A 24899-nucleotide genomic window follows, 5' to 3' on the forward strand; every position below is an offset into this window, starting at 1 on the left:
TTTTTAACACGTTCCATTTTTATTTAACTTTTTACATTCTTTTAAAAAAAACAAACACAAAACCCTTAAAATACTTTTTTTTTAACTCAGAGCTCTTTCATTGTAAAAAGATTTAAAAGGTCCAGATATACTGTACTTCAAAAAAATCAATATCATATTTTTCCCATGAGTAACTCCCATTGAAATGAATTGGAAAATAACATGGGTTGGAAGTATCATCTAGTCCTTTCCTATTCTGAATTTGCACAGTAGTTAGAATACTGCATATATGCATTTTGCTTTGGCACCTACATTTGTGATGGCTCTGCAGGGAGGGGCCATGTTTGAATGCCAGGCTCTGAAGCATAATGCTGTCCAAGAGGAAAGAAATGCTTTTCCTTCTTGGTACCTCTTCACACATAGCCATTGTGTTTGGTCTCTGCAGCTGACTACCCAAAATGTGGTTAATGCTAAATGTGGTTAATGCTAAATAAACAGGGCTCTACTCTGCCACTGAGACCGGCTTGCACAGAACCCACCCTCTGTGCTAAATTTCCTATCCTCAAAAATCAAGAAGTTTTTTCCAAGTTACCTATTGACTATGTGTTACCTAGTCACTGTGAGTGCTGCCAGCACTGTTTATTAACCAGTGCAGTTATAGCCATAATGTTCTGGCCCAAGGGGGAGCAGTCACACTGCAAAACCCTGAATTATCCTGTCCTCTGCAGTGCAGAACCCCTCCAGATGTATCTGCAGGAATCTGGGAGCCTGTCTTGTTCTCTGTGCTATAGTAAACATATATTTTTCCAGAAAATTGTGGGAGATCTTAGCTGTACTTCTGGGATGTGGAGAGAATTATGGAAATGGTGGGAGGATTTACTCCATGTCCTCACAGCAAAGAACACATTATAAATACCTGTATCTAAGCTAGGTTAGCAGCCAAAGTTTAACATACCATTGAGCTTAAGCTCAAGAGGGTTTTGTGTTTAGATTCACTAACGGTTCACAACAATGCCTGAGCAAAGCTCTGGGTAATCGAGGAGAGAAAACATCATCTGCATCAAAGATCCTATACTTTGAAGTAGGATTAAGAAGTAGTGTGGTGGGACCTCTCCAGGATAAGGCATACATCCACTTACTTGAGGATTGCTGTAGATTTCATGTATGGCTATCTAAATTGAAGACTAGTGAATCCCTAAGTACATTATAGTTTGGTATTGTGAGTGTGTGCAATTGTCAGTTTGTGGACACGGTCAGTTGTGCACACTCTTACAACCACCTCTTCCCCAACAGGACCCCTTTCAAGGCATAAAAGGCCCATGTTTCCTGCTGAAGACACCACCTCTGCCACCCAGCATTTTATCCCTCATCTCTAAACCACTTTTAGAGTGCACTCTTTCCTTCCTTTCCTTTCCCGTAATGAAATCACCCTCCTGTGTTTTACTATGTAAGATTAAATCTGTCTCTAAGCCAATGCCATTTTACCCACTCCCTTAATGTAACAGGTAGAATAATAGAGTTCCTATGATACTACCAAAAGCATTTATCTTCGACAAGAACTCTGAAAGTAAAGAGAAATGCACTCTGACTCCATGACTTCATCCAGTTTTCTGGATCTAATACCAGACTTCAAGGTTTCTCTCAGAGAAAGGATGTAATACTGAATCCTAGTGTTTCACTTAGGTTGATAAAATCTTCAACTGTATTTCCTAGGCAGAAAAACTGTCAGGATCTTGCCTGTCTCCTACCTATCTACCCTAGTTAAATGCTGTTACCCTTCCAGTTACCAAAGAAAATCAGTCTGCTGGAACTTCGTTGGGCAACCTCATGAAGCTGCAGTATTTGAAAATTATACCTGAACAACATGTTCAAATTAAAAAATTATGGGAGTTTTCGATTTTGTAGGCTACATGTGGATGCTGTTATGTCTCATTTCTCTATCTAACTACAACTAAAATAGTGATAAAATGCCAAAATAATTATTTTTAATACTATGTCTCTTTAATCTAGGACCTCTTGGATTTACGTGGGTAAAACATTACTGCACTTACGATAAAGGAACAAAAACATTTACAATGAGTATAGCTGAAACAAAATCTGGTGGAAAAGTGGTGAGTTGCATGGACATGAACACATATACGAACTGTATATTCCATCTTTTATATTAAGCATTCAGGAACTGTTGAAAAAAAAAAAAGTGAACAAAGCATAAGGCTGTTTTCATACATGAAGCAGTGCATGTCTTATATAGCATAGACAAATATTTAAATAAAAATATTTCTTTGAAACTATACAAACCATGTATTAAATAACTTCTCTAATGTGGTGGCTCCAAATGCATAGGAAATCAATCACATTTGCACAGAATCATAGAATGGATGAGGTTTGGAAGGGAGCTGTGGAGATCATCTAGTTTAATCTCAATGCGCGGTCGACCAGAACAGGTTAGCGAGGCCTGTGTCTACTCAGGTTTTAGATATCTCCAAGGATGGAGGCCCTGCAACCTCTGTGGGCAACCTGTTTCAGCGTTTGACCACCATGAAAAAGCTTTTTCTTAAGTTCAAATGGAATTACCTGTATTTCAGTTTGTGCCCATTGCGTCTTGCCCTTTCACTGGGCGCCACTGAGAAGAATCTGACTCAGTCTTCTTTATTCCTTCCCATCAGATATTTATAGATAAATCACTGATATGATCCCCATTCTCCAGGCTGAACACATGCAGCTCTTGCAGCCTCTCCTCGTATGACAGATGCTTCAAGTCGTTAATCACCTTGGTGGCCCTTTGCTGGATTTGCTCCAGTACATCACTGTCTGTCTCGTACTGAGGAGCCCAGCACTGGACACAGCACTCCAGGTGTGTCTCACCAGTGCTGAGCAGAGGGTGAGGATCACCTCCCCTGACCTGCTGGCAATGCTCTGCCTGATGCAGCCCAGGAGGCTGGTGGCCTTCTTTGCTGCAAGGGCACATTGCTGCCTCCTGGTCAGCTTATTGCCCGCCAGGCCCTGCAGGTCCTTTTCTGCCAAGCTGTTTTCCATCCTGTCAGCCCCAGGCTGTCCTGGTGCCTGGGGTTATTCCTTTTCATGCTAAACAGTGCTGGCCCCAGTAGTGACTGGCTGCAGCTGGACTTCTCCTGTGAGCTCAGCAGTTCAGCCAGTTTTCAGTCCACCTCACCATCTACTTATCTAGCCTGTACTTCATCAATTTGTCTTTGAGGATATAGTAGGAAACATCCTACTGTAGTAGGATGTAGTGTCGAAAGCCTGGCTAAAGTTGAGACAAACAATATTCTTTGTTCTTCCATCATCCACTGAGCCATCCATCACATTGTAGAGGGCTATCCGGTTGGTCCTGCATGATTTCCCCTTCTTTAAATCCATGCTGACTACTTCCAGTCCCCTTTCTGTCCTTAATATGTTTGGAAATGCTTTCCAGGATTATTCACTCCATCACCTTCCCAGGGATCAAGGTGATGCAGACTGGCCTGTAGTTCCCCATGTCCTCCTCCTTGCTCTTCTTGAAGACAAGAGTGACATTTGCTTTCTCCCATTCCTCAGAAACTCCCATGATTGTGCCAGCCTTTCCAGCATTATGGAGAGTGGCCTCACAATGATGGTGGCCAGAACTAGGAGTCAGTCAGCTTTATTCTATAAAGATCTTTCTATCTACATGTGAGAGTTGACAGAAATATATTATATTCATTCTAGCATGTAACATATAATCATATTGTATATGCAGATGTTTGTAAAGTTTTGAATTTGGGGAGTTTTCTGAAATATAATAATTAAATAACAAATACGTGACAGAAAGCTATTAACTGTAGTCTTAATCTATATACAGAGAAATTATTGTGTACGTTCCTAAATAATTTTAATCCCTGTCTTAAGGCACGTTCTTTGGACTGTTCATACAGTTAAATTTAAGATGTGAAGCCAAGGTATATCAGCATACTGCCTGTGCTAATTTTGTTTCGTTCTGTTTTATAGAATGGCCTTGTCACAAGCTCACCAGAAATATTCAAGCTAAAATCTTGCATCAGGAGAAAGACAGATTCAATTGACAAACGTTTCTGTTTTGACATTGAAGTATTTGAGAGGTTTGCATTTTTTTCATTGTCTTAACAAATTGAAAAGAACTTAAAATAGAAGCACTTGCAACCAATATATAATAATTACTCCTGTAATAGGAACACGTATTTCTCAATATGCTTGTATGCAGACAAACCGGGCTTTCAGGACTTAGTACCTATTTGTTCAAACCTGTTTTTCTAACAAAATTGACTACATTGCATATATGTTGTCTTAACTACATTATGTTTGCATGCAGATACAAGATGGATTCTTACAAAACCTGTAGCACAACTGACTACCCTCTTTTAGGAAGAGATCATAAATATTTTTATAAATACTTATTAATAAGCATATTCTGTACCAGTCTCTATTTCTTTGAGAAATGTATGATAGCGCTTTTTTTTTTTTTTGACAATTACTTCTACAATTTTTTTTTTCACTTGTTCCTGGACATTGTAATTATATAAAGTAGATGAAAACAGCTTTTCTATATTTGAAGTATATGTACACGGTACTTTGTAAAAATATTTTTTTCAAGCTTGGGAATAAAGAGAAATTGAATGAATTTTTCCCTAAAATATGATTAATAGACTGACTTTTGTAGTCGTTCTCTTAAGAAATATTTTATGACTGTTATTGCCATTTTAAATTCCATTCAGAACTGCTGTTTTCACTTGATAATTTTGAGGCTACTTTGGTACTTTCAAATATAATACATTATTTTTCTAAATTAGACTTCTGAGTGCGTTCAGGTTTAAGAAATTGAAATTTTATATAAACAAATGTTGAGACTAATTATTCTCTTGAAAGCTCCTAAGCTTGAATTGACAGGTTGAATTTGAAATTGGTAGTTGTTTCTTTCTAAGTAGAATTGCATTATTAGACACATCTGTGGCAGTACCATTGTAACATATTCACAAGTGAGTGTTGTCCCTTCTCTCTCCCTTGCTCTACTGGAATGTCCACAGTTCAACAAAACTGCACAGAACAATTAATTCCATCTGCAGTTCTTCAAGTTTTCATCAAAGAGATAGTTATAGGCACTTTTTACGTATTATTTATTCCTTTTGGACATTTTGATTGATTACAAATATGCATATAAGTTAAAAGCATTGTGGAAACTTGGACAGAAGATTGAAAGGGGAATAGAATACAAAGTTACTTGGTCATTATTGTAAGGATATAACTTTCACAGGCTGATAGAAAGTTCACTTTTCCAGTTGATTTGGTATTTGGCAGGGTAGTAGTGAATTCTTGTACAAGTCAGCAGAGGAGACAAATAGACAACGGAATACCTAGGAATGGGAGTTCATATACAAGGGCAACAATAATCTCGTCTGAATGTCATGTTGGTAAAACTTGGGTTTCCCCTGAGAAAGAGAAGATGCAGTGGCCGTTACTGATGTCAGTAATGACTAAGAATGTGAGCGAGTTCATATAAATATAAACACAGTACTGGAATACTGAGGATTCAAAAAGACCGATAATGATTAAATTTGAACTAATTTTAAATTCAAGACTTAATATTGTTTACTTGGAGTATAATGCTGGACATCACCTGCAAAATACAGAAAAGCTTTAAAAGTAATAGACATTAGTGAGTTTCCTTAGTAACGTGAGGGTATGACTTTTCATCATGAAAGAGCTCTTTAAAAATGTGCAGCTACACCAGTCTTCAAAATTTTGTTGCAAAATTTTGTGGGTAAGTTCTGTCTCCAAACACCTTATCCCACAGAGCTAATTCTCTCCTTACATTATTATATGCAACATTATATAAAACATTATATAAAGTATTATTTTATTAAAACATTGGAAAGCTGTGCAGACTGATGTGCACATCTCATTTCATGGAAGAACCATGTTAACTGAAAGAAACCCTTGTGAACAGCTATTAGAGAACACATGCTGTGAGCCCTTCTAATTGACATAATTAATTTAAAATTTACTTAGGTGTTTTTTACACCTACATTCAGCACAGTCTTCTTGTAAAAACTATTCTAGAGATTACAGCACCTTGTTTGTACTGGAGCTATATAAAAAGGTAACCTCAAAAAGTGTGTTTCACCTTAAATGTAATTTTAATTTCTGAGAAATTACCAACTATTTCAGTAACTAGAGAGAAAGTTAGTTCAAAATGTATTGGAGTTGGTTTGGGGTTTTTGGGTTTTTTTTGTTTTGTTTGGTTTGTTTTTTTGAGGAAACTAGTATTCGGGGATTATAGTGTTAGATATTTGAGTGTTAAAACATGCTATACAATGACTGCAAACTTGGCCAACAGATTAAATCAGAAACCCAGAGCTAAAAGCAGATATCTCTAAGCTTGAACTAAAATGACACTCAGAAATTTCTGTTCTTTCTGTACATGCTGACCAAGGGACTATAAGTATAAATGCAAATTTCCAACTGAAGTATTAAGCTGTAGTTACAATAGAAAGAAGAAAAAAAATCAGGCTCTATTTCTAAAACGTTTTTGAGAGAAAAATTCCTAGGTAAGAATCTGTGGGTAGGTAGCAAGATGAAATATTAAAACAGCAATAAACTTTGACTTTAAGAAAATAGAAGAACAATTATAGATCTTAATCTGGATTAACTGTATCTTTTTACACTTGTGATAGTAGATAGCAAATGAAATATTTAGCTTGGCATTTTATGTATAAGGGCAGGGCTTGCTCCTCCTTTAATGGTTTGGGGTGTATGTGTGTGAACACACAGTTTGATATTTTATGTTGTCCAACTGCTGTCATACATGCTTTTTAAATACAAGGTGACAATGTAGGTCTTTTGGAGGAGGTGGGAAAGGATGGTGGTTTTTTGGTTATTTATTTTTATGGTGGAAGATGAATACCTAGTAAAAACTATAGTGGCCTTTATTTGTGAACCTACCATCGGAAAATCAGAGTTTTGGACAGTCTGCTGAAAGTTTTGAGAAGAGAAACACTACACTAGTGTGGGAGCAGGACTTTTTAAAACGGACTGTCTTTTGGGCATTCTATGTTGGCAAATTAGTGAATTCATTTCAAAGTATTTCATAGAATCATAGAATCGTTAAGGTTGCCTGTGATCACAAATAGAGACTAATTCTTTGTTTTTGGACATCTGTTCATATCATTATTCCAGGAACACAGACTGAAATTGGTTCCCTCATCCCTTCACTGGTTCCCGTGACTCTTTTTCTATGCAATGTCAAAGCTTCATTGACAGAGAGGCTATGCCACTTTTTTAACTTCTATCATAGCGGTTAGAGCACAGCCAGCAGAAAGAACTGGTTTTTTGAATCCTCTCAAATAAAAAATTCCTGCATTATGACCGTACTCAGCTCAACTGGCTTTACATCTCCATACTTAAGATGCTATCTCAAAGTGCAGCTGTTTCAGGCAACTGTTTTAGGGCACGTTTCTTTTGACCAATTTTGGATATCTATTTTGGGATATGATGACTTTTAGATTAAAAGTACCTACTTCTCTTCATTTGCTATGAAACGAACATAGATAACCAGCTCAGGCATAGACATATTTAGTCAAATTGACCTGGTGTATCTTACCCTTACGTTTTCCACCCTAAGCATCTCCCAACTGAAAAATGGGTTGTATGGGATCCCATTTGCAGGTGTATAACTCATCTTGCAATATGGAGGTGCCTAATACCTATTAGAGGGTTGTAATACTTAGGACTAGGCATCTAAAATTATGTGTTGCAGCACCGAACTTTTAAAAAAACAGACCTATTTTTAAATCTTGCTCAAAGTTATTGTGTTACGTCAGAAGCCATCAACTTTCTTTAACTCCTGTCTGTCTTTTATGTATTTACTTCATGTCAATATGCATTTGGATTCTGACTTTGGATGCTGTTTGAGAAAAAGAAATTAGTAACTTTAGTATATGTGTATGTTTTTGACAGACCTGGAATCATCACACTGCAAGCTTTTTCAGAATCCAATCGAAAACTTTGGCTTGAAGCTATGGATGGAAAGGAACCAGTAAGAATATTTTTTCTTTTTCTTTTTCTTTTTTTTTTTTTTTTCAGTTTTTTAGCACACATATTAAAGAAAAAAGCTAGTATGTATTTCAGATACTCTGTTACAGTATAGGTGAATACAGTTCTGTTCTTTGCGAGACACTTGCGAATACACAGTGAAGACAGGTACAAATTAGAAAAGCTGAACTATTAGTGAATTTAAGCCTTTATTTATATATTATTATTTTATGTTAGGATATTTAATGTTTAAGTAATATGATAGCATAGTGTCTAATAGGATTCATGGTTCAGATAACATTTGTGAAGTGGTAGCTTCTGCACTGGTAAAGACAAACCATCTTTTGGGCAACATCATGGAGTAAACAATTAGCACCATCTTGAAAGGCACTGCAGAGAGCATAAAAATGTGTTGAAAGCTACTAAAAGGCAGCCTTGTCTGAGATTTCTTCCCACTATTAATCTGCTCTTAAAATAGTCACTGAATGAGGGTGATGTCAGACCTCTGTCCAAAGGGAAAAAATGATCGGTTTTATGAGATAAATGAGTGTTTTTACAAGCTTCTTGCTTGACTGAAACAGTACAGAAATTAGATCAATAGTTGTATTGAAATTTAACCCATTTGAAGTCTGCAAATCTGACTTCTAACACATTTTAGGTGCCTATAAATTTAATGCTATTAAATCCCTAGTCAATCTAGAATCTCAAGGCTGGCCTGAATAAGTTTCTGGGACACATCCCACTGGCCCTCTGCCTTTTCCCCAGAGGTGAAGATGACGAGCTGTGTAAAACTGCAAACGCAACAAAAATAGATTATTGCCCTCTCCACCTGCTCCGATCCTAGCACAGTGCTGTGGAGGTGAACATTAAGAGAAGGTGGAAACCAAGGTTGGCTTTCCCCTAGCAGCAAGCTAATACACAGCATGTTGCAGCTAGCTTAAGAACTACCAACAAACCTGGCAATCAAGAATTTAAAGCACAAACATTGACCTGTTGACTTTTTTTTTCTTACAGATCTACACACTGCCAGCTATTATTAGCAAGAAGGAAGAAAGTAAGCTCTTTATTTATGTAGAGTTACAAATATTGCTAGATTTCTATAATGTCCTGACTTCTAGATATGTGTGTGTGAGAGACATTAATTATTTTACATTTTCTTTCTGTTGCTATGAAGTAACTGTTTGTTGGATGACATAATTGGGTTACATGAAAGCACATCCTAAGCTATGAAAACTGTGAGAAAGCCTTTAACTTTTGTGTTACTATCAAACATAAATTGGAAGAAAAAATGATTGGCTCCAAAGCTACAATATATTTAACAAATCTATAAAAAGTTTCTGTCAGTAGTCTGTGTACCTAAATGTGAATACATGCCAGTGTGTTGAAATAATATCGCTATATAGGATCATGGAATCATAGAATCATTTAGGTTGGAAAAGACCTTTAAGATCATCAAGTCCAACCGTAAACCTAACACTGCCAAGTCCCACTAAACCATATCCCTAAGTGCCACATCTATCCGTCCTTTAAATACCTCCAGGGATGGGGACTCAACCACTTCCCTGGACAGCCTGTTCCAATACTTGACAACCCTTTTGGTGAAGAAATTTTTCCTAATATCCAATCTGAACCTCTCCTGGTGCAACTTGAGGCCGTTTCCTCTCATCCTGTTGCTTGTTACTTGGGAGAAGAGACTGACCCCCACCTCGCTACAGCCTCCTTTCAGGTAGTTGTAGAGAGCAATAAGGTCTCCCCGCAGCCTCCTCTTCTCCAGACTAAACAACCCCAGCTCCCTCAGCTGCTCCTCATAAGACTTGTGCTCTAGACCCTTCACCAAATTTGTTGCCCTCCTCTGGACATGCTCCAGCACCTCAATGTCCTTCTCATAGTGAGGGGCCCAAAACTGAACACAGGACTCGAGGTGCAGCCTCACCAGTGCCGAGTACAGGGGCACTATCACCTCCCTGGTCCTGCTGGCCACACTATTCCTGATACAAGCCAGGATGCCATTGGCCCTCTTGGCCACCTGAGCACACTGCTGGCTCATGTTCAGGCGGCTGTCCACCAACACCCCCAGGTCCTTTTCAGCCAGGCAGCTCTCCAGCCACTCCTCCCCCAGCCTGTAGCGTTGCATGGGGTTGTTGTGACCCAAGTGCAGGACCCGGCACTGAGCCTTGTTGAACCTCATACAGTTGGCCTCAGCCCATCACATCTTTTTGATTTTAGGTGTATATGCACCTGTTACACATACACTGAGTAAAAAAATTAGTATATTTAATGATACTATGAGATTTGTGTGTATAATTGTATAAACATTATGTTAACACATATATTTTATTAATATAATATTAAGATAAATATGTAAAAATAATTTAAATATATGTGTGGGTGTATGTACCAGAGGGAGAGAGAGAGGGAGAGAGATGTGTCATATATGGACATACATCTTCATAGGAGGTGTATTTGAGACTCTGGAAAACTAAAATTTAAGCCACTACATCTGTTTTTTATATGATGGTGTTTATTTTAATGGTGACAAATATGCTGCTTTAAGATCTTCTTAATTCAGCTAGTTAGAGCAGTGAGCATTGAAGATACAAAAATTAATGAGAAATATATTCACTTGAAATAAGCTCACTAATCAAAGTCAATAACAAAGATTGTTTTCCTATGTTATCATTTTAGGAGTGGTTATGTGTATATGCAAGGAACAAAGAATGTTGTTGTATTAAAACCAATGAATATATTCTGTTCGTCATCTAGGTCCTGAACTCTTAAAAGCATTTTCCTCAGCAGAGGGAAGGGAGTACAGTAATCTCCTTTTAAAGCAACAAGCTTTCAGCTGTATGTGTAGAGGGGCTACTGATTTCTGAGAAAGACAGTAGAATATTCTGCTCCTAATGATAGGCTAATTATTAGAAAGTTGGATTTGGAGTGCTAAGGATATATCTACAAGAATACTATTACAGAATAAGTATCGTAATCTTGTGGATAGATGTGTATCAGTCCTTCTTGACTAATGTGAATGTAGCTAAACACAGACATTTTGTGTATTGGTAAGTTAGAAAAGAATGACCTTCTTTTCTTCTTTTTATAGTGTTCTTAAATGAAGCAGGTTTCAACTTCGTGAGGAAATGTATTCATGCTGTAGAAACAAGAGGTGTGTATTAAATCACAAATTACGTATTAGATTATTATAAGTATTTTTTCTCAAATATTACTTTAATTCTACATGGTTTACAGCTGTGTTTTGGAGCGTGTCCCTTATTTGGTTTGTACTTTTCACATTTTATCTGTGTGCTTTACACTTAAAACTGTTGCCACAAGTTCCAACAACAGTTCTTAACGTATCATTTAAGTGTTTTTTTTAAAACATTTTCTGTAATTTCATGTTGTTTAGACAGCTTAAGACACAGTTGCACACATTTTTAGTGTTTAATCTGTGTGCACCGAATTGTGCTTTCTCATGGTAAAACTGTAGGGAGCCTCAGCTCCCAACTTTGGTTTCTAGCGTGAAACCTGAAGACCAAAAAGTGGCATGAATACTCTCTACTTTGCAGAGCAGAACTCCAATCATTTTATTCACTTATTTTGCACATGGTTTATCCATATTTTAAAATGTTTAGAAACTCATTTTTGGTAGTGGGAATGTACAAAAAGAGAATAATAGCCACTCTACTGATGAGGTGATATCTTGCAACTCACAGCAAGTTTTTAATTATCCCTTTTCAAATGAAGAGATATGGCTGTATCATCTTCCATAAAAAGAGGTAACTTCTTCCTGTCCATGCACTGAACTGTCAGTATGTAACTGTCTTCTAATCCAAAAGTTGTGTGGTCTCTCTGTGCAACATTGAGCTCAACATGAATTCAGTTTCTCAGGTAACGATGTTATGTAGCTTTTGAATCACTGCTGACTCAGACCTTGTATTTTTTTTTCGGAGGGGAGTGGGGCAGAGGGGAAGGTTTCAAAACAAAACAGCTAGGATATCTAAATGAGATCAGACTTCAGAATGTTCCTTTCAAAGGAAAAGTGGACAATTTTTAAATGGTAAGACCTGAAGTAGGGAGGAAGGAAGACTTTTACATCCTGATGATTTTAAAAGGCAGTTAAAAGCAATTGAAATTATCATCACTGGAATACTGAAATACTGTGTTGTGAATGTTACACTTTAAACATTGTTTGTTATTAGTATCTGTGCTATTAAAAAAACCCCAACAATTGAAACTTATAAGTAAGTTGGGACTTGACTGTCTCTATTTTGCATGGGGATTCATGCATAACATGTAAGTTCTCAACTGCAGTGTTGCAACAGTATACAGTATAAGTTTTTATTTTGGATACAATCATTATTTCTCCTGTAAATGTCAGTCAAATATTAATTGGAAGGGATAATGGTCTAAGCAAATACAGATGCATAGTAATTCCACTGAAGTCTAGGTAAGATAAACTTGTTGACATGTAATGTGTTTTAAGACTGCTTTTGGGTCACACTTTTAACTTTTCCCGGCCATCTCCCTGTTGTTTGCCAATATGGATCATTTCTATGCAAAAGGGTTCTGTTAATGTAAAATTATGATTAGTGTATAGTATGGCATGGATTCAGTGGAATGCATTTGTTAATATCCCAGAAGAGAATTCAGTAGGGTAAAGCAGTACTCAAGAATGTAATTGTACAATTTTTCCGTAAATACATTTAAATGTTTTGAAAACATAGTCCAAGGATGTGTCAACATATATTGAAATAACCATAGTTTCATTATTTTCATTGTGCTTGTTTTCCCAATGTAGGTATTACAATCCTGGGGCTGTACAGAATAGGAGGTGTAAACTCCAAGGTGCAAAAGCTGATGAATACCATATTTTGTAAGTATCTGAAGTGAACCTTTGTCAGTGTGCAGCGTGTGTTCTGTGGTCCCTTTTGCCTAAACTGCTGTGTTCAAAAGACTGTGTCATAATATTTATAATTTTGTATGTGCACTTACTGCCACTAAATTGAGCTTGCGGTCTTAAAATGAGTGATCCATCTAACTAGTTTCTTGTGTGCATTAGAATTCAATTTCTGCATGAAATCATTGATATACATGAGCAAATTACTGGTAAAATACATTTCTTCTTTTAGCTTTAAAGTTCTATGTATTGGTATCTATTTGGCATATTTCAGAAGTGTTCCAAAGCTTAGTTCTGTAATACAGCATCACTCAGTTTAATAGACAGTTGTTCTAGTCTTTCACTTTTCTTGCTAATTTGGCTCTCTGATGCCTATGTTTGAATGTCTAAGCCAAATACATTAGTAATTCTCTGTTGACTTGGGCTTACAGAATCACAGAATGTTTGGGGTTGGAAGGGACCTGCAGAGATCATCTAGTCCAGCCCCCCTGCTAGCACAGGTTCACCTAGAGCAGGTTGCACAGGATCGCGTCCAGGCGGGTTTTGAATATCTCCAGAGAAGGAGACTCTGTAACCTCTCTGGGCAGCCTCGTCCAGTGCTCTGTCACCCTCAAAGTAAAGAAGTTATTCCTCATATTCAGATGGAACGTCCTGTGTTTCAGTTTGTGCCCATTGCCCCTTATCCTGTCGCTGGGCACCACTGAAAAGAGTCTGGCCTCATCCTCCTGACACCTGCCCTTAAGATATTTGTAAGCGTTGATAAGATCCCCTCTCAGTCTCCTCTTCTCCAGGCTAAACAGACCCAGCTCTCTCAGTCTTTCCTCATAAGAGGGATGCTCCAGACCCCTGATCGTCTTCGTAGCCCTCCCCTGGACTCTCTCCAGTAGTTCCTTGTCTTTCTTGAACTGGGGAGCCCAGAACAGGACACAGTACTCCAGATGCGGCCTCACCAGGGCAGAGTAGACGGGGAGGATAACCTCCCTCAACCTGCTGGCCACACTTTTCCAAATACACCCCAGGATACCATTATTGTTCTTGGCCATAAGGGCACATTGCTGGCTCATGGTTAACTTTTTGTCCACCAGGACTCCCAGGTCCTTCTCAGCAGAGCTGCTTTCCAGCAGCTTTCCAGTGGACCCTACACTTGCCTTTGTTGAACTTTATTAGGTTCCTCTTCGCCCAACTCTCTAGCCTGTCCAGGTCTCACTGAATGGCAGCAGAGCCTTCTGGAGTATCAGCCACTCCTCCCAGTTTTGTATCATCAGCAAACTTGCTGAGGGTACACTCTGTCCCTTCATCCAAGTCATTGATGAATAAGTTGAAAAAGACTGGACCCCAGTTCCCCCTGGGGACCACCACTAGCTACAGGCCTCCAAGTAGACTTTGTGCTGCTGATCACAACCCTCTGAGCTCTGCCATTCAGCCAGTTCTCTATCCATCTCACTGTCCACTCATCTAACCCACACTTCCTGACCTTACCTACGAGGATGTTATGGGAGACAGTGTCAAAAGCCTTGCTGAAGTCAAGGTAGATGACATCCACTGCTCTCCCCTCATCTACCCAGCCAGTCATGCCATCATAGAAGGCTATCAGATTGGCCAAGCACAATTTCCCCTTGGTGAATCCATGTTGACTACTCCTGATAACCTTCTTTTCCTCCACATGCTTAGAAATGACATCCAGAACGAGCTATTCCATCACCTTTCCAGGGATGGAGGTGAGGCTGACTGGCCTGTAGCTTCCTGGGTCCTCCTTCTTGCCCTTTTTGAAGATTGGAGTGACATTGTCTATCCTCCAGTCCTCAGGCACCTCACCTGTTCTCCATGACCTTTCAAAGATGATGGGGAGTGGCTTAACAATAACATCTGCCAGCTCCCTCAGCATTCGGAGCCCATGGATTTGTGGGTGTCTGGTTTGCCTAAACGATCTGTAACCTGATCCTCCTTGACCAAGGGAAAGTCCTCCTTTCTCCAGACTTTCTCTCCTACCTCCAGGGTCTGAGATTCCGGAGGGCTGGCCTTAGCAGTAAAGACTGAAGCAAAGAAGGCATTCAGTAACTCTGCCTTTTCTGTATCCTCCATTACCAGGACACCCACCTCATTCAGCAGGAGGCCCACATTTTCCCTAGTCTTCCTTTTGCTACTGATGTACTTGAAGAAGCCCTTCTTGTTGTCCTTAACATCCCTTGCCAGATTTAATTCCAAGTGGACCTTAGCCGCCTTCACTGCATCCCTGCATACTCTGACAATGTTCCCGTGTTCCTCCCAAGTGGCCTGTCCCTTTTTCCACATTCCGTAAGCTTCCTTCTTCCTTTTGAGTTTTGCCAGAAGCTCCTTGCTTATCCATGCAGGTCTGTTTGATACTTTACACTTTGATACAGTGCATATAGTTAATGTTTACAGGTACTAAATGAGTGCCATATTCATTTTTATTAATACTTTGGCAGAGATTAAAAAATTCAAATTGATCATATTGGTAGTTAATCTGGCTAATAAGTAATCACATGAGCTAAATGACTAATCTATTAGGTTCTGTTTTGTTGCTTTTCTAGTTAGTGCATTAGTCAAACTATAACACAATCATAATTCAAATTTCTACCAGCCCCTAAATCTCCTCCTGATATGGATATTGATATGGAACTTTGGGACAATAAAACAATAACAAGCGGCCTTAAAAACTACCTCAGGTAAGTATGGTGCTACACAAATCTCAGTATTCCTTTTCTGGCCCATTAATCTTTTGCTTATTAATATCATATTACATGTCTTGTATCCATTAGCGTGGTAATAATTGCGTATATTGTTATCTTGCCTGATATCCCTGTGATTATGTGTAATAATAAATCTAAAATTTGTCACACACTTTCTGCGTTATTAAGATGGTCATGCCTTTATATATATAGCTCTAAATTTGGCAGAATTTAATTAATTAATTGCATGTTTTTATTTAAAATCTTTTATGTTAACCACAAAGCATGTTGTGCTCAGTCTTTCTTTTCTGAATCCCTTAAGATGGGTACCGTGAGGTTTCACGGTGTCATTGTTGGAGCAGGATAAAAATCTCTGCAAAAGCATAGGTTTTTATCCTATGCTGTTGGTGTCTTCACAAACACAGTATCCCTCCCACACTATCATTTTCTCTTAAAAGTTTTGCTAATAAGAGACAGAATTTTCAAGAATTATGGTACTTCCGAGAGACCTCTTTTTTGGGTCTCAATATATAACATTCAAAAGAATCAGAATAAAAAGCATCAAATCCAGATGGTGGGTGTTCTATGCCTTCTAAAAATCTAGATTTCCTAAAGCAGTCACCTAAAAAAGGGCATCAGAAATCCCTATTCAGTCTGGAAATTATGCCTAGGATTTGTAGTGCAATGCTCATGTAAACTTCATTGAAAAGACTGGCTTTGGTTGAAGAAATTTATAATACATCTTGAGAAGCACAAATCATTGTAGATACTGTATTTGTGAAATTAGAACGTGAGCTAGCAGTAGCTGTGTGTTTGTGTCTATAAGGCAATTCACAGTCTGCTTTTCAGAGGATGACTCTTCTAGGATCTCTCAGATCAGAATTTCAGTCCCAAATTTCATCATGTTTTTGCCTTTCCTGGGCAAAAGATCGCTTCTGCAGCCCACTGTTCCATGCTCTGCAGCTGTTTTTATTCCTGTTCTACAGTGTGGAAGCGAGAAAACAGTGAGTCTGTGCTGAAGTCAGTGCCAGTAGTATTTCCCTTATTAATTTACGTGGTGACACCAAATTGAACTCAAAGAGATTTTCAGACTTGACATGATTGAGTTGTATACTAGTTGCAATCAGTCATCACTGAATTGGGTTTCCTACAACATAAACATTATGCAGATGTTCAAGGCAATCATAATCACACCCGTAAAACTTAAGAAGACTTTGAGTAATGCGTTTTTTTAAATTTTCTTTTTAATATTTTTTTACAACCAGGTGTCTTTCAGAACCACTGATGACTTTCAAGCTGCACAAAGATTTCATTGTTGCTGTTAGTAAGTAAAGTAATAAATACCCTTTCATGAAAGTAATATTGTTTCTAACCCTTAATCTCCTCAGTTACTATCCTTACTTTTCTTCTTGATCTATTATTCAATGATCCAGCCGTGGATCTGCGTTCTTCCATGTCACTGTATGTGACAGCACAGTGCCACATGAAAGCCCCCAAAAGAGAAATCACAGTAGATGAAGCTGTTCAGTGGTTTGTTCTGATCTTTTTAGAGGTTCTGTGTGACTGCCTTCTGCATGAAATTTGAACCTTGATTTATATGTTTGTTTGTTTTATACAGGCTGATAATTCTTTTATAGCATTCGTCGCACTCATGCAGGGACCTTTATTTTCCCAGCTTGCCTTGAGAAATTGGACGGGGTGATAATTATCCCCTTTTCACAAATGGAGTAATTAGATAGAGCGATAGTAAGATTGTTTTTCTAACGACGCCAGTTTAGAATTTGAAGTTATTTCCCCATTTCCTCTTGCCTTGATAAGAATAAGAGACATTCAAGAATTTTAGATAGTTTAAATATCAAGGAGTAAAATCTTGGATTTCGCTGAAGTGGCACACCGGATCAAAATTACCACAAATTTCCTTGGGTCCAGTATAGGTGGTAACTGCTTTTGGTGAGTTACTTGAAATACAGATTTCAGAATGTTGTAATAAATATAATCAAATCGTCATCATTTTAAAGGCTAATTGTGTTTGGTTCCTCATAATGCATGTGTGTATTAGCATACAGGCATTGCTGCCATTTGTAGTCGCTTCTTCGTACACGTTCTATTTTATCAACAATATTTGTTTTCTGTTTAATAGAGTCAGATGATCAGAACTACAGAGTTGAAGCAGTGCATGCACTCGTGCATAAGTTACCAGAGAAGAACAGAGAGATGCTGGACATCCTTATCAAGCACTTGGTCAAGTAATTCTTTTTGATTTTTCTCTTTTTTTGTTATTGTAAGATGTGATTATTTCCACTTTAAATTTGTCAGTGTTGCTTAATCCATTCTGTGTTGAAACAATGCCACTTGAAATTACATTTCATTTCTAAAATGCTGTTTTCAATGTAGCTGAAGAATACCCACCGTAGAAACAAAATTTAAAAATAACACCATAAAGAGTCACCAAGATAACCAACTATGTTTATAAAATAAACTAACTAATGTTTTCGTTCATGTTCCTACTTACTGCAGGAATTGGCACTAATTAAATTTAAGAAACATCTTAAACTATGCGAAGGTTGATAGAAAACACTGGTTTGAATCTGACTGGAGGTCCCACACTGTTTCAGAAACGGAGAGTAGACTAATGTGATAATACTCGTCCCTCATGTTTGGTCTTATTTTTCTCTATAACAGCTCTGAAGTGTAGTATCATTCGAAAATGCTGATCTGAAGTATTATTATTTATATTTTTGATATCTATACAAATATCCTAACCTGCTTTTGAATCTCCCTTGTTTCATCAGCTCTGAGTATGAATAAAATGTCAGATCAAAAAGATTTTGCATCTCTTTGAACTGATGACCTTTATTCTTCACTGAATTACACTTAGCATGTGCTGTGAGACAAAAAAGACAAGTTTTTATTCTTATGCCTCTCTATATCACTAGCTATGGTTACATACCATTATTACATTATAATTTATCCTGTTTCTGCATCAAACGTTATTCATGTAAGTTTTACTAAATCTTTGGTCAGTTTTCAGTGATATTTACTGAATGCTTTTTAATATGTATTATTCTTTCTGATTTAGGATGCTGTATACTTTTTAGTACATTTATCAATGATCTCGGAATGTGAATACTGAAACAGCATTTGTTCAGATAAAGCCCACATGACAGAGATATGTAGAAGACGTAAGAGAGGAGTCCGTGTTGTTTTCATTCCTTTCATTATGTCCCAGCTATTTTGCTTTTTTGATCACAGCTTGAGCCACAGCCTGCAGTAAGCTGTCTACAGTGGAGCCTAATGCAGTTTTGCTTCCTCTTATAGACGTGAGAACTTTGACGATTTCTTTGATAGGAAATTATTTAGCCCTAATAAATTATTTTTAGCCCTTTATGTCATTAGCCCCTGGAGAACTAACATGATAGGGAGCTGCTGTGAATGCTTCCATTGCAAAAACTGATTAGGCAGACCTTGCATCTCATTAGACATGGGGTTACCCAGAGAACCAGGTGAAAGCAAGTTTCATAAGTTTCCTTACTCACTGAGTTGATTGATTAGCTAAAAAATATAATATCTACTGCTTTCTAACCCTCTAAAAAGTTAAAACATTTAATGCGGGATTAATGATTTTGTAAAAGCTCCTAGTCTGGAAGCCCCAAAATTAGAAATATATATACATAGGAACTGACTTATTTCTAGGCAGAATTAGCTATAAGCAAGCATTTCTTTCTTGACCTCTTTCCCTGGCCTCTTTACTCTCAATATGACCTCAGATGCATTTCCAAAGAAAAGCATGCCTGCACTATTCCCTTGTTTAATTGTTCTCTTTAACTCTTGCCTATCACATCTTTGATGCAATTCTCAATTCTGATAAATTTAATCTTAGGGTTTTATACTGAAAACTTTCAGTTCTTTTCTTTCCAACATTCAATTCACCCTTACTAATTTCTCATATAATTTGCCAGCTGTTGTTTATGCTAGCAATTCTAATGAGACTGAATTCAAAATTAGTCTCTTGAGTGTGTTAGTTATCTTCCTTCCTCATCTTTTTCCTACAACTGTGTGGAGATTTTTCAAGGAACAAATGGCAGATAAAGTGCCGAATTTTATGTAAATGGGAAAATAAGAAAAAAAAAAAAAAACTGTCCTCCTGTTGCTTCATTCTTTTGTTTAAAATCCACTTTCAAAATGTGCATCCTTTCCCTATATTTCTTTTAGCTGTTCAGTTCCTTTATGTATGCTTTTGTGTCTAGGTGAAAATGCTATACCTTTAACTATGGGTTATAAAATAAGGATAGTATTATTTTTTTTTTGGTTTGGGTATAAGGTCTTTACGTCACTACCTATCTCGACTTTTGTGTCACTGTGCAAAATTAAATATGATCTAGATGTTGTGGGATGTAGATCATACTAAAAACAAACAAACAAACAAAACCAGCAAATCCTGAAAAGCACCCTGCAGAGAGGTGATACTGTATGAGTACATACTCAGTCAGCAGCTAGGCAAACATGGGAAGTTTGGTGTTATTTTCAGATAGGTAACTCATTTTTTGTTTTTAAACCTTCCTAGTCAAATTACCTGTCTACTTTAAAGAATAAATCATTCTTTGGTATGATTTAATAACACCGTACTTGTCTGAGGTAGATAGTCAGGAGTCTGCAGTCTGACAGTATCAATAATTTACTGGTGATATATCAAAGAAAGAGATTTTTGAGGAGAAAGCAACTGCACCTTAATGAATGCCTTACTGCTGCCTGAGATGCATGATTACTTTGGCCTATATCTCTTCAGTAGCCCAGCAACAGTCAGACTAGGTCAAGGGAAATTGGTTATCAAAATGATCCATTTACAGGCCTCGGTTTCTTCCCTTTTGTAAGAAATTGAGCCTTTGAGATGCTTTGTAGAAAGTCCTTTCTGGTTACAATGTTATTAAATTCACCATTCTTTTTATTAACAAAGCTACCAAATTTGTAACCAAGGAAACCCAAACACAGGACAAACACTACTTTCTGTCTTATGCTATGAGGCTATAATGTTTGTGTAAGAGACCTTAACAGTTACTGTGCAGCACAAAGCAGGATAACATTGCAAAGGGTTATTTTTTTTAGGCTTTTCTAACAAACCTGGAGCTGAGTAATTCAAAATTCCATTTTCATTAAAATACTAGTGGACTTCCCAAACACCCCTTAGTCACCTAAGCCAACATAAGATCTGTACAGAGAAAATTAGATTAAGATAATGGGCTAAAAATGTGCTTTAACAAGGTAGTCATTTTCATGATATGGCTTCCAAATAACGATCTCTGGCAGCGTGTCTGTCTGAAGTAAAATTTTGCAAAGCTTTTTTTGGCATAACTTAATGAGGCAACATAGGAAACATGCAAGAAGATAGGCATTTATTTTCCTGCAGTTTATAATCATGTTATCTCCAATACAAACCCCTTTCCTATATTTCTCTGCTTCTTGATGTAAATGAGGTGCTAAAACATTCCTGTTCCAAATACGAGGGGAGTGTTACTTCATTATAGAAGTAATTGTACAGTCTATCTCACCTCTATACCAAGATAATTCTAGTATTCTACTCATACTGTGTATCATTAGTGCCTACTCAACAGTGAGACTGAGAGAAAGGGTAATGTGTGAGTCCAGACATGGGTTTGATCCTGATCCTAACAAAATCCCCCATTAGCCTTGGGAAAATCTCGCAGTCTTTTTGTCACTGCCTTTTTAATCTTTGTAAGGGGATAGTATTTGTGTTATTTGCTACCGTACTCTGGCATCAGATAGATCATTTTGCTCATGTTTGTATAACATTTTAAGAACAAATCAAGTTATCTGAGAATATTATTGGAAGGAAAACGTAGCAGATGTCTCCATAAACCTGATTAATGAAGGCTGTCGGTGAAAACCAGAAGATAAAGTTTGCTCCTACCTGCTAGTCTTCCAGTATTTTGTAGATTTTACTGTTTCTTAATTTTAAAAGGTACAAGGGTTGTTTTAATTATGTAGGAAATGTCTAAGAATGCTCAGCTTGACAATGGTAGCAGATAGCTGTGAGAAGGAAGAGGAAAATGTGAACAAGTGCCTCAATAACTGATTCTGCTTGGTAGCAGATTCAGTAAAATTAAGCATTAAGGCAATTATCAAATCTTTACTTGGCATGATATTTCTCAGACATGAGGCAATAGGGCAGCTGTGACTGGGGAATCACTGGCAGTTATTTCGAAGGATTTATGATGATACGTTTTTTATTTGGTGAATCTTATTCGTAAGGAGAGAAAAGGGGCATTGAGGATTACTGATTGATGGTTTTCATTTTACTATCTGATAAATTATTGGAAAAACTGTTTCTAAAGTCTACATTAAGAAGAAAAATGACAGAAAAGGTACAGTAAGCAATAACAGAATATACAGAAGTAAAAGATTAATGTATTTTAAAGCCAGAAGATGTCATTATGATCATCTAGTGTTACCTATACCACAGAAACAATGATTTGACTGACCCCACTGATCTCGTGTTTTCAACACATTAATAAAGAGATCCTATTGCAATGTAAGTGTTTTCAGTAACTAAGTTTCTTTCCTTTACATGAAAACTGAGGTATATGGTTGACCTCCATTATATCACAGTATTTTCAGTCAATCCAACATCAAGTATTTAAGTTCCTGTATAATCACTGGAAAGAGATAGGTACCTGCCCTAAGACTCCTAAACTTTAGATGGTCTGGATCTCTCTGTGGAGACCTTCAAAGATAGTTGTTTCTCCCTGTCAATTATGTCAGGAACTTAAATACTTACTCTAGGAAGACGTGCTCATTATCCATGAAGTTACTGCAGGATGGGAGCCTTAATGGAAATACAGTAGTTGTACTACACTGCATTTTGATTGCAGTAAAAGTGAAAGTTAAAAAATATTTTTTAAAGGGGAGGCATGAACTTGGGATCTTGTTAAAGAAATGGTCTTTACAGGTTTTTGCCTGTTGGAATTGTAGTTTAGCACAACTATTTAATTGCATATTGTTTGTGTTCATTTAAAGGGTATCATTACACAGTCAGCAAAATCTAATGACTGTATCCAACCTTGGTGTTATCTTTGGACCAACTCTGATGAGAGCCCAAGAAGAAACCGTGGCTGCTATGATGAACATTAAGTTTCAGAATGTCGTCGTTGAAATTCTGATAGAGCATTATGAAAAGGTAGAAAGACATTATCTGACTGTTTTTTGATAAAGTGGAACTAAGATCTCATTTTCATTACCATCCTTAAGTTCTTAAGAATAAGAAAACTAGCATTTGTAGAAGGTCACTGATAGAAAGAATAACTTCTTCCCACTCCATGCTATGGATCTGTATTCCTAGCAAGTCTTTTGTGGCTGTGCAAGGTACAGATCCAAGGCATAATCTCCCATGCTTTAAAGGAGTTGCTCTGAATCTTCAGTTGCTCTCTGAAGACTGCTGTATGCTTCTTGTATCTAGAAACAGAATGAGAAGGTCATAACTTTGCTCCCAGCTCCTTCATCTCTCTCATGCTAGCAGTGTATGAAGGTTCACTCTGGGTGAATGCATGGATTCTCCTCTGAGTGCATCAGGTCAGTCTTTCTGACCATTGCTGTCCTTTGGGGATACACCCACTGCACAGTGGAGATCTAGTCCCACCTAACATCATGAAACCCCAACCATCCTTCAGTTCCCCTTCTCAGGAGCAGCATCAATGTGGATCTCCAGCACAATCCCCCATTTCTGTGTAGTGTGTCATTTTTCATGTGTGTAGGTACTAGATCAAAAGTAAACAACAGCCAAAAAGAAAAAAATAATCTATCTTAGATGAGGTTTTATTCCTAGCTACAGGTTTTAAGCCTATCATGTCTTTGTGATTTAAAAGTTCTTGACTACTCTGGAAAATATTAACTTTTCTAGGTACTTCTTTTGCTTCGAAGAAAGGCATGTCTTTGACTGCCTGGTTTATTTTGTTTTCCCCAAAGAGACCAGTGACAGCAAAGGTCCATCTCAAACCCTTTCCTGGAACACAGAATAAGAGGGCTTGAGAAGGAAAATCCATGAAATCTTAAACTCTTACTTTCAGTCACTACCATTGCAGGTATAGGCTTCACTGAAAAGCCTCCTCAGATTTTATTTTATTTTAAACTATTTGATTTCAGAACTCAGCAGAACAGTCAAGACCTCCTTTACTTCGTCATCAACAAAAATTTTATTTTTGGGATCTTTTGTTGATATATATCACCTTCTCTGATGACTAACAAAACAAAGTGAAAAACTGAGTTTCTTTCATTTCATGTTACTCAGCTAAGAGGCAGTTCCCGGTCAATACCAGCATCCCCTGCACTGGTTGGTCAGTAAGTACTGACAATACTGCGTGGTATCATCAGTTCTATTTCATAGGGACTCCTCAAAATTGGTATGATACTGATAGCCTCCTTGCCTGTAACTCCAAAACATACATATTATATGTTTCCAACACTGAATTTCCCCTCCAGAAAATTACAAGCTCATTCAATACAAAGGCCATGGCTGCACAACCAAAATCACCCTTGCTCTATTTCTCTGTCTACAGACGTATTTTTATATTGCTGTGCTACTCACTAGTGCCTAATACAGTATTAATGTACTTCAAGAGCATCTCAAGACGTCCATTAAAGCATTTTCTACCTTCTAGAACTATATTTGCTTTCTTCCACTTCTGTGAGTGACATGGAGGTATCTTTTCATTGTTCACGTCATCCTCTTCTGGGACCGCCCTATTGACAGGGGATCCAGAAATCCTTGCAGAGATGTATTTTGGCATTGCATGGTGTTTAACCTACAACATTTGGCCTTCTCTATGCTATGGAGATTAGACACTTCTGATTCATTCAGTAGCTTAACTGAATAGGCAAGCTTTGTCTGTAAAACCTCTTCTCCATTCCACAGAACTAATTCCACTTCCTTCCACAGAATGCCATAATCGATACTCAGTAGAGTTTTACGGTCTACACTAAGAGGAATAGGTGAGAAAGGACATCTGGAAGAAAAACACACAAATCTTTTGGTTGTATTTTTTGCTTTGGTCATCCTCCAAGGCAATTTTCATTTTTATTAGAAGCATCCAAGAGGGTTTTTAGGGTCTTTGAAGACCTCTACTATGTATGTCTTGGGTATTGCAGAACAGGTGATACAAATGAAAGTCACCCAAATTTCTGTATTGTCCTTGCTGGCAAGCTTGCCATGCTTATCAGCAAAGAGTTCTTTAACACCTCCTGTGTACCTGTGTCAGATCATGGTAGTCAGATACCCCCAAAATTTTAGT

At 37.6% G+C, this 24899-nt stretch overlaps 1 protein-coding gene across 1 annotated transcript in view; it reads left to right on the forward strand.

The window, feature by feature from the left end:
* The window catches only part of ARHGAP42 (Rho GTPase activating protein 42), a gene marked incomplete at both ends in the record, with an annotated part of 165834 nt that overhangs the window by 126090 nt on the left and 14845 nt on the right, over positions 1-24899 (forward strand). Inside the window, 10 exons of the mRNA XM_082304913.1 lie at positions 1990-2090; positions 3964-4073; positions 7945-8023; positions 9034-9073; positions 11117-11179; positions 12812-12886; positions 15513-15597; positions 16866-16924; positions 17741-17846; positions 22633-22792. Coding sequence (XP_082161039.1) covers positions 1990-2090; positions 3964-4073; positions 7945-8023; positions 9034-9073; positions 11117-11179; positions 12812-12886; positions 15513-15597; positions 16866-16924; positions 17741-17846; positions 22633-22792 — 878 coding nt within the window. The remainder of the gene's footprint in view (positions 1-1989; positions 2091-3963; positions 4074-7944; positions 8024-9033; positions 9074-11116; positions 11180-12811; positions 12887-15512; positions 15598-16865; positions 16925-17740; positions 17847-22632; positions 22793-24899) is intronic.

This window comes from Platalea leucorodia (genome assembly GCF_965183815.1).
Source record: "Platalea leucorodia genome assembly, chromosome: 2".
Lineage (NCBI taxonomy): Eukaryota > Metazoa > Chordata > Aves > Pelecaniformes > Threskiornithidae > Platalea > Platalea leucorodia.